General features: G+C 42.8%; 1 protein-coding gene across 2 annotated transcripts; it reads left to right on the plus strand.

The window, feature by feature from the left end:
• The first annotated feature begins 5,997 nt into the window (after positions 1-5,997).
• LOC148026550 (uncharacterized) lies at positions 5,998-10,396 on the plus strand. 2 transcript variants are annotated; one of them, XM_087690992.1, is made up of 4 exons: positions 5,999-7,984; positions 8,129-8,539; positions 8,676-9,509; positions 9,717-10,395. In XM_087690992.1, exons 1-4 carry the CDS (start codon positions 6,250-6,252, stop codon positions 10,154-10,156), a joined length of 3,420 nt encoding a protein of 1,139 aa, XP_087547118.1. In that variant the 5' UTR covers positions 5,999-6,249; the 3' UTR covers positions 10,157-10,395. The 2 variants fall into 2 exon arrangements, with proteins under 2 accessions (XP_087547117.1, XP_087547118.1); XM_087690991.1 differs by having other exon boundaries at positions 5,998-8,539; positions 9,717-10,396.
• The last annotated feature ends 217 nt before the right edge of the window (positions 10,397-10,613 follow it).

A 10,613-nucleotide genomic window follows, 5' to 3' on the forward strand; every position in this document is an offset into this window, starting at 1 on the left:
TCCTCTCTCTTCCCCAAAAACTTTAGCACTCTGTCCGCCTTTGTAGGGGTAATCTTCCTCTAGCTGTAAGCCTCCAGCTTTCATAATGTAACTGTAAGCACTGGTCATCAGACCACCACGGCACCCTAAATCACAATCATCCTTCCCATAATCTGGATCACACTCATGATCCCAGTCCACGAGCTGCTGCTCACTCCGGCTCAAGAGCTTTTCTGTCGCTACCAAAATGGGCACCTTCCACTACCCCTGTTAAACAGCGCATTGATTCCCATGGCTAAAAAACCAAGTCTCGCTGCTATTTTGCTCTTCATCAACAACAATTGTCCTCAAATTAGCCACTCTGGCCGCAACTTTTGATGAATCAAAACTGCACTTCCCATGTCTGCCTTCCCCAAAAGCGCGGCTCCTTTTTCCTAAAGCGTGGCTCCCCTGTCCCCTCTCTGAACTCCTCATAGTATTAGCCTCCTTTTCCCTCCTTCTTTAGCTTTTCAAAATCCCCTCTTTAGCCTCTTCATTCGTGTTTTCTTTTCCCCTTTTGTTTTCTTTTCATGAACCAGAAAAAGCCCACTTATTTAGCCACACTTTCCTCTCTTACACACACAGGAAAGCAACATCTTTTCCTCTTCACATTGCATGTCCCTTCAACTCTAGGTCTTTTGCTTTGCTTCAAGCTTGGTAAAAGTACGAACACAAAGCATCTCAGAAAGATCCCAAAGACTCACAAGAGCATCTTCACTCCCCATTGCAAAGTACCTCCTAGTCGGATCAATGACAAATCAATAACAACCTGCTGTGTGAGCATCAAGTGTATATAATGTAGAAAGAGATGGATAAACAAAATATCCACCGTTCCATTCTCAGTTGTGAGGAAAAACAGTTCACCTCTTAAGGAACTTACGCTTGTTTCTTCTGTAAAATTGAACATGAACCAATTGAAAGAAAAATGTTCAAGCAAAGCAAAGCACAACGTCTACGTCAAAATATGTACAAAGTAACAAATCTCATGCACAACTTTTGGGTGGTTTTCACACCTCGAATGCGCAGCAATACGACACCGAGTGATTGTGGGATTTACACTTGCCAAGCACTTTCAGATCCTACATATGCATGAAGAAGAAGGTGTGGGTACACCTGTAGTGGGCAACAAAGTTGTCGGCAGCATGATTGAAGCAGATCCACGCAATGGAGCTTTTCTCTCTCTCTCTCTCTCTCTCTCTCTCTCTCTCTCTCTCTCTCTCTCTCTCTCTCAACCAGGGCTTCAAATGAGATACCCCTTGGTGTCTTGGCTATTAAACCCCTCCCCCGAAAGGTTCTTGCCACTTCTACACCCTCACTTATCAACCTCAACCCCCCTTAAGCACCCCTTCTTTCCTTTTTTCCCTGATTTGTGCCCTATTTGGCTTGTTTTACAATAGTAAACCCTACACTTTTCCAACCGATCTCTTAACCTTAACCTACTCTAAATGCAATAAAAATTAAAAGCAAAGTACTGAATTGATTTCTCCTACTCTTCTATTCATCCAGCTATCAAAATAGCCAAACTACTTACTTGTTGTGAAGATCAAAAACCCCAAACTTCCTACCTATCTCAAGCTCCGGTTTGGGGATGAAACCCTTACTTCGATGCTCGATTTGAAGTGCGCAAGCGCTCAAGCTTGAATCCGTTGGTCATGGCGGCAATGGAACCAAAATGTAATGAGAGTTCACACTCAACCGTCGAGACCCACAAACCGCTTATTGTTAAAGTGTTTCAAGCGAGCACTAATGTCTACCTCTCACATAGCCAACATGCTATCCCTGTCTACGAGTGTAGTGAGCTTACCTTGATGCACAAATGAGTTGCCTCATCCCTCAAGCACACTGGTAGCTTCACAATTTATTTTGGCTAATTTAATGACACCAATCATCAATGGATGCCCAACAGATGTGGAGATGTTACCCCTTCTAACTATATTTTGTTGAGATGGCAAGCTCAACATGTGCAAACATTGATAGTGCTAGTCGATTAGTATTGTGAGTTATGCATTGTTTGACTTAGTAGCCCACTTTATTTTATGTTTTGTTTTATCTATACTTTGTGTATATTGTATATTAGGAAGAAAAACCAACAAGAAAATGTTTTGGCCTCCATCTCTCTTATTGTGTTCTTGAGTGAGCTTCTTCTTGCATGTATTGTTTGTGTTTGGCACATTAGCTCAAATGAGTTCCCCCACCATGTGATTCATGACATCTTCCTCTTCCATCCCAAGATTTGAATCTTGTCTTCTATTACACTAATGAGACTCGAATTTTGAAGGTTAATTTCTAACCCAATAACTTTCTCAAGGATGCCTATGATCTTGATACCTTGCTCTAGGTCTTATCATAGGTTAATAGTATTTGGAAGGCAACTTTATCAAACATCAAGCTAGATGAATTGTTATAGCAATTGTGGTCTTTCAAGCTACCCTTGAGGGTACCCATAGCAAACAAATTGAACATGAAAGGAATCACAGAGGGAGAATATAGTGTTTGTGGAGAGGAAGAAACAATGAGACATCTCCTTTGGGAGGGGTGCCTTGTTGTTGTTGCTTTGCACACTGTACTACCTCACTTAGAGGTCAATATTGGAAGCCATGCTAACTATAGTGATGACTGTTGAAATATTTGCAATCACACCTACTTTAGTCCCTTTGTGAGGAGCAGTGAGGGTTCATGACCAAAATCCCATATGCACAGTAGGAGAAAGTACCACCACTCAATTCCTATAAAGCATTGTACTTGCACTCTTTTTCTAATGCAATGATAGTACTCTTTTCTTTCCAGTAAAGTGTTATATCACTATCAATACACAAGATTGTGTTTATGAGTCCAAGTCTCAATCTTGGAACCTAATTCACTTGTGTAACAATTTTTCATTGTCAAGTTCAATGTCTTCATGAGTTTCTTTTTCCTCTTTCAACCTCCATATTTTCTGCATCTGCCATGCTCTAGATCCTGCGTATTTTAACATGGCATCAGAGCGCAGCTGAGCATGGCTTAGCTTGCTTTATTAGATCTTCACCTCTGGTCCATCTCTACTCAACTCAATCTCAATCTATGAACTCACTTTCCATCTCCACCTTCAAGCTTGCCTTCATGGCTGCCATAGCCAGCAGCACCCTGTCAGATTGAAGCTCTTGTATCTCACTCCATAGGCCAAATCTTATCAAGCTTCCTTCTGGAAAAGTGTTCCCCCACTACTGATGCTTCTTTTATCATATCAGAACTTGATGTTGCCTCATCCACCACTCAGCATTGTCAATTTTCTCAGGTTCTGTTCTGTGGCCTCCATAGCCAAACAAGACCTGCTGCACTTGGAGCTTTCATATCTCATCATAGAGCTCATATCTTTGGAAGCTTCCTTCTAGAGAGTTGTGTCTTTGCTCAGGGAGAAGACTCCTATTACCTAACACCTTGACATTGGCTACTCTAGAGCCCAGCATTGATGAAATTCGTGGTCACTGTCTAGAATGTGCATGTTGTCATTCATGCTACTACTTCCGTCACTATAAGTCGCGATGTTGACGACCACCATAGGACATTGATAGCCCATCATTCAAGCTTCATTTCCATAAAAACAGTTTTAAAAATGATCCACTGTAGCTCCCACAATCAGCAAAAAACCAGGGCTAGGTCAAAACCCTAATCCAGGAAGCCATAGCCAAACTTCACTGAAGCTAAAAAATCTCATCATTTTCTCTCTTCTACCACTGAAACAACCAGGGAAATATTTGGATTTGGAAGAACTTGAAGGATTTTGCAGATTTGGAAGACTCAAAAAAGAAACATAGTGTCCATTGACACTCATTTAGTGCTCTTAGCACTTGTGTCTTTTGACACATCTCAACCAACTCTTCTACTACTCAAATCTGATAAGTCTGAACTTGATTTGTTGTTGTTCCCATAAGTCTAACATGGGCAAAGACTCTCCACCTGTTCGCTTTAAATGAATCGAGTTTCACACCTGGCAGACCCGCATCAAACTCATCCTGATGAAGAAGGGCCTCTGGGCCATTACTATTAGAAAAGGAAAGAAGCCTCGTGATGCGGGTCTTGCTATCACTTGGCAAAAGAATGATGATAAGGCTCAGGCTATTATCAAACTGGAGCTAGACGACAACTATATCCACCATGTGGATAATTGTGAGACCTCACAGGATACATGGAAGAGACTTGACACTTTGTTCAGTGCACAGTCTAAATCATCAAAGTATGGTCTCCTGATTGAGTTTTTCAGGCTTGAAATGAAGTCCAGCACATCAATTGCTACGTATCTAAATTACATGAAAGGACTTCTAACCCAACTTGCAGGAATCAACATTAAAATGGAAGAAGATGTTTACATCGGTGTTCTACTTAAGAGTTTGCCTCCTGAATATAATAATGTATCAACAACTTTAATCAACATGCCAAATCCTGAACTTTTTGATATCCAAGCATCACTGTTAAAGAAGGAAAAGAAGCTAAAAACTAAGGAAGAATCAAGCACCTCTAGAGATGAACATGCATTATATGTTGGCAACAAGTACAAAGGCAAGAGGGATCAGCTCTTCTGTGACTTCTGCAAAAGGACCGAATATACCGAGAAGTTCTGCCACGCCAAAAAAAGGTCCCAAAAGGCCTATGTAGTTGCAGTCAAAGAAGAAGAAGAAAACAGAATAAAGGAAGAAGAAGAAGAAGAAGACCACCAAGAGAAGGACAAACCTCATCAGTCCTTCTATTCAGATAGACTTTTTTAGCTTTGCATTTCCTAGTCCTAATGCCTTACACATGAACTTGTAAACTCCGTAGTTAGCCTTGTACTACAGCCTCTGTACACTTTATGAGGCCCCTGCTGCTATAGCCTTTGGATGTCCATCATGTTTGTGGTACCCACACTTAGCCTTTTTGCGACAGCCTCTAGAGTTTTGCCATGTTTATAGTGTGCCCATACTTTGCAGGCATTGCTTTCACTAAAGCCTCTATACGCTTTGTACTTCTAGTTGTGATTAAGAAGGGGTATTGAAATATTTGCAATCACACCTACTTTAGTCCCTTTGTGAGGAGCAGTGAGGGCTCAGGACTAGAATTCCATATGCACAGTAGGAGAAAGTACCACCACTCAATTCCTATAAAGCATTGTACTTGCACTCTTTTTCTAATGTAATGATAGTACTCTTTTCTTTCCAATAAAGTGTCATGTCACTGTCAATACACAAGATTCTGTTTATGAGTCCAAGTCTCAATCTTGGAACCTAATTCACTTGTTTAACAATTTGTGCTTGTCAGGTTTAATGTCTTCATGAGTTTCTTTTTCCTCTTTCAACCTCCATAGCTTCCGCATCTGCCATACTCTAGATCCCGCGTATTTTAACAATGACTAGAGAATGATGCAATGTATTATTGTTGATTCTTAGGATAAAGGAAAGTAAAAGTTTTTTTCCCTTTAAGCACCATGTGTATCCAAATCTTACAAGAAATCTAGGAGTTGAGAAATAGACCGGTGTTCAAGGTGTGAGGAGCTAGAAGAGCCAAAGCTTGGTATTTTTGGTATTCCTCTAGTCTAGTAGGGAAATTGCAAAAAGAAGTGTCGGCTGAGTTAGCCTCCTTTTTTTATTAGTCAATACCGCACTAATGTATTGGAGTATGTTCAATTAGTAAATTTATCGTTTGGTGTCTAAAAAGCATCCTTACATTACGAAAGGTGCTTGAAAAGATAATTATCATCTACATTTAAGCCCATTATTTTTCATAAGGATAAGGTTATTTTCCCCGTCGGCGTAGTGCCCTTCGAATGATGAGGGTGGGTGGCCGTGCTATTGAAAAACGAAGGGTTTGGACGTTGCACCATTAACAGAAAGCATACGGCGCAGTTCCATCACAAGAGAGCCGTCACAGCCGTGCCATGCAGCGCGTAACTTGCTTCGATGATTCATTATGAGGAGGAGGACGACGTCAAAATCGTAGGAGGTGGCAGGTGCAGACGTTCCCTTGACCTAATCAAAGTCCACCCGATAGACAAGGCTGCCGGTCAATGGCCACACTGCTCTTCCTCTGAAGACTGCGAGCTACAGGATAGCCTATTTTACAGCTTCGACTAGACTAGACCTTGTGATATAATAAAGCTTTACAAATTTGAGATTACTGGAGCGGTCTGAAGGTGAGGTGGTCGTGGACGCCGCCGTCACTTATGCTGCGTGCCATTCATTTGTTGTGCAACCAGCTCAGGGTAAAAACTAGGGGATCGGGATGCCTTTCGTCCGGTTGACAGTCCTACTAGCACTAGTACTGCTGTTGCTGATGGTCATGGTGATGGTAATGTGCAGTCCGACGCAATATATTAGTATTGCACTAGCTGCAGATGATGATGATCAGCTCAATATCGTGCACAGTTCATCAGCTTCTGATTTAATTATCACCCGAGGCCAGGAGAGAGCAGCCCTGATCGCCTTCAAAGCCAGCATCTCTGCAGACCCCCTGCACGCCTTGGCCTCCTGGGATGATGCCACCAACGCCTCCTCCCCCTCTGACCCCTGCCGGGACGCATGGGCTGGCATCGCCTGCGACGCCGCCTCCCGCATCGTCTCCCTCCAGCTCCCTGCCAAGAACCTCTCCGGCACCATCCCCTTCAACCTCTACCACCTGCCTTTCCTCTCCCGCCTCAACCTCTCCATCAACAACCTCTCAGGGCCCATCCCCCCCGAACTAGGCCGCCTCTCCCGCCTCACCCGCCTCGACTTCAAACAGAACCAGCTCTCTGGCCCCATCCCCCCTCAATTGAGCAACTGCTCGCTCCTGTATTGGCTCGATCTCAGCCACAACCTCCTCTCGGGATCCATTCCACCCTCCCTCGGCCTCCTCTCTAACCTTTACATGCTACAGCTGCATGACCTTCCCACCTTGACAGGAGCCATCCCCCCAGAACTTGGAGACCTGTCAAACCTCACCTACCTGTATCTGGGTACAAACAACCTCACGGGTTCAGTCCCGCCGCAGCTCGGGAAGCTATCCAAATTGAAAGAGCTTTATCTAATCATGAACCAGCTAGAAGGTGCCATACCTCCAGACCTCCATCAGCTCCAAAACCTGGAGACCCTTGCCATCATGATCAACAACTTTGCCGGGGGGATTCCACCACAGCTCGGAAATCTCAAGAGCCTCAAACATTTGTGGGCCTTTTCCTGCAACCTGAGTGGCCCTCTGCCACCGCAATTGGGCAACCTCTCCAATCTCATAGACCTTGATCTTTCATCTAATCACTTGTCAGGTCCCCTCCCTCCAGAGCTGGGCCGGCTTCAACACCTTAAGACCTTGAAGCTCTTCCAAATGAATCTTAATGGCAGTATTCCCGTGCAGTTTGGCAATCTCACAAGCCTCCAGGACGCCTTCATGTTTAGCAACAGTCTCTCTGGGCACATTCCACCAGCTTTAGGAAAGCTGGAAAACCTACAAAACCTTTATCTGTATTTCAACAAGCACACAGGCTTGCTACCAGCAGAGCTAGGAGATCTTAAAAACCTCCAAAACCTTCTGTTGTTCGGCAATGAACTTGATGGTGAAATCCCTCCAGAACTTGGTAAACTGAAAAACCTGGTTGCTCTTTTGTTGGGAACTAATGGCTTCTCAGGGATACCTTCTACGTTTGGAAACCTGGAAAACCTCCAATACTTGGACGTGAGCACCAACAAAATGAACAGAGAAATTCCTTCCTTCCTTGGAAATCTCAGCAATTTGATTTATCTCGATCTATCCAATAACCGGTTTTCTTGTGGCTTACCTGCAGCCTTGGCTGATTGCACCGAATTACAAAGGTTGAAGCTTGGGAATAATTCTTTGAATGGAGAGTTCCCAACTACATTCAGCTCACTCAGGCATTTGCACACACTCTCGCTTGCACACAACAACATGACAGGAGCTCTTCCAGCATCCTTTGCCAATCAAAGTAGCCTGGTAGTTCTGGATCTACGCCACAATCGATTTCATGGTACTTTACCAGACTCTTGGATTCAATTTGAAAATCTCAGGGTGCTCAGCTTAGGTTATAATAGACTAACTGGACTTTTACCTTCTTGGATACCGAGGCTTAACAAAATTCAGCTTCTGGACTTATCGAATAACAACTTTTCAGGCACCATTCCAAAGCAGATGTACCACATGGATGGTCTTAAGATCCATGTAAATATAACTGGCAACAGTGCTCTGTCGCAAGACAGTGTATATGTTGAGGCAAAAGGGATAGAGATACTGTATAATAACTTCCAGCTGGTAGTAGTCACTTCTTTGGATCTTTCAGGCAACCGCATTAGTGGCAACATACCTGAGGACTTAGGCTCGCTCAATGGGTTATACAACCTCAATCTTTCAAGAAATTTGCTGACAGGGGCAATCCCAACAAGTCTTGGAAATATACACTCCTTGGAGTCGTTGGATCTCTCGAGCAATGCCCTCATTGGTCCAATACCAGCTCAACTCTTGAACTTGACATATTTGGCAGTCTTGGATCTGTCTTATAATCATCTGTCCGGCCCAATACCTAGAGGTAATTAGCCTTTGGCCTTGGCCGTTTTGTAGCATTAATTAATAGCATATGTAACAGCTAATCTGACACAGTTGGATCATGAATGAAGCATATGTATCAATGAAGTCTAGAGCTCATTTTTGTGGGTGTGCAACAGGAAAGCAACTTGATTCGTTCAGCAATCAGTCATATCTGAATAATACAAATCTCTGTGGTTTTCCACTGACATTGTCATGCTCAGAGCTGGCCAATGCTGGACATAATGCAGCAACAAGCCACGTACATACAATAGCCAAAGTCAAGATCATTGCCAGTTGCATAGCTGCAACAGTGGGAATAGGTGCCATTGCTTTTGTTGTTTTGGTGGTTTGTATGAAAAGATTGAAGAGGATGGGTGAGGACAAAACCCATGTTCAAGTTCTTGTCAAGAGGCATACTTTGCATCCAAAGGAACTCTTCGAGGTAACCAATGGATATTGTACTGACAACATTATTGGCCAAGGTGGCGTCAGCACTGTTTACAAAGGTGTGCTGAGAGATGGAACAGTTGTTGCTGTCAAAAAATTTAAGATGCTCAGGGTGGATGAGGAAGAGAAAAGCTTCAAGGCAGAGTGTACAACCTTGGGCAAAATTCGCCATAGAAATCTGGTAAGAGTTCTGGGTGCCTGTGTATCAAAGGATATCAAAGCTTTGATTCTTGAGTTCGTAGCAAATGGGAATTTAGACACACACCTATACGAAGATCCTTGCAAGCTGGATTGGAACAAGCGTTTCCAAATTGCATTGGGAGTGGCACATGGCCTATTTTACCTCCATAATGACACAGGATTCGGGCGAGTTCTTCACTGCGATTTAAAGCCAAGTAACATTCTTCTAGATGCAGACTTCGAACCACACATAGGTGATTTTGGAATTGCAAGACTGATTACTCCAGAGAAAGATGCAGCATCAGCATCTGTTTTGAGAGGCTCGTTTGGATACATGGCTCCAGGTGAGAGTTATCATATTTGCTGTTAGTAGTCTTTAATTCAACTCAAGTTTGAGCTGCAAGCTGGGAATGTGTAAATTGTCTCTTCGTGAGTGCTTTGATAATTGCTAGAGGCTTTACTACTGATCACAAAACACATCTAGATGAGCAACATGTGAGTTTATCTAAATTGAGACATATCATGTGGGATTTGTAATTATGTGTTATCAGAGCTCGCATATGGGGTGAGGATTACAGACAAAGTGGATGTGTACAGTTATGGAGTGTTCCTTCTGGAGTTGCTCACAAGGAGGAGACCGAACGCTCAGATGTTTGATGCTGATAAGGGTGAGAGCCTGGTAGGATGGGTGCAGTCGGCATATAACGCAAAAGATTGGCGGGGGTTGATAGATTCAGCTTTGTCGCTCAATCCTGATGGATATCAGAATGATTCAGCAGCAGAATTAAGTCTGCACGAAGTTTATAGAGTCCTGAATATCGCTTTGTTCTGCGTGAATCACATTCCAAAAGATCGTCCATCGATGAGGGACGTCCTGGATGTGTTCTATCTGCTCTTGAAGAAGAGAAAGGCTCAACATTTAAATATGGGCTCAGCAGCAGCAGAAGGAGTTCAGGATAGTCCTGTGTCTGATAGTCTGCCTTTGATGTAATGGTCTTGCACACGCTCCAAGCTCACGTATACCCTTCAGCAGTACCAAGCCAGCGTTCTCTACCAGCCCATAACAGCAGTCCTCTACCATGCATGGTCAGGGATTCCTGTAACGAGACGATGCGCGCCACGCACGATTAATGAACACGAAATTATACATTTAACGCCATACACCAACGCTTTCTTTGACATATCTAAACCACCGCCTTTTAAACAAGCTCATCTTATAAGGAATATGGTCTTCTCTTACATGAAAATTATGTTATGTATACTAAATATTATTGCAAAATATATTTTTTAAGCTATTAAATTCATTGTAGTAAATCATTAGATTTTTCAAGTAGAGAAATGATTATATTGTAAGAGATTTCAAAGTTTTCAATATAATTATCATGAATAAAATATTTATTTTCTTTTAAAAAGATGTCATAATAATATTTCAAATCTTTGCTTGTATA

Source organism: Lygodium microphyllum, chromosome 13 (genome assembly GCF_053477565.2).
Source record: "Lygodium microphyllum isolate KBCC chromosome 13, Lygodium_microphyllum_v1.1.10, whole genome shotgun sequence".
NCBI lineage: Eukaryota > Viridiplantae > Streptophyta > Polypodiopsida > Schizaeales > Lygodiaceae > Lygodium > Lygodium microphyllum.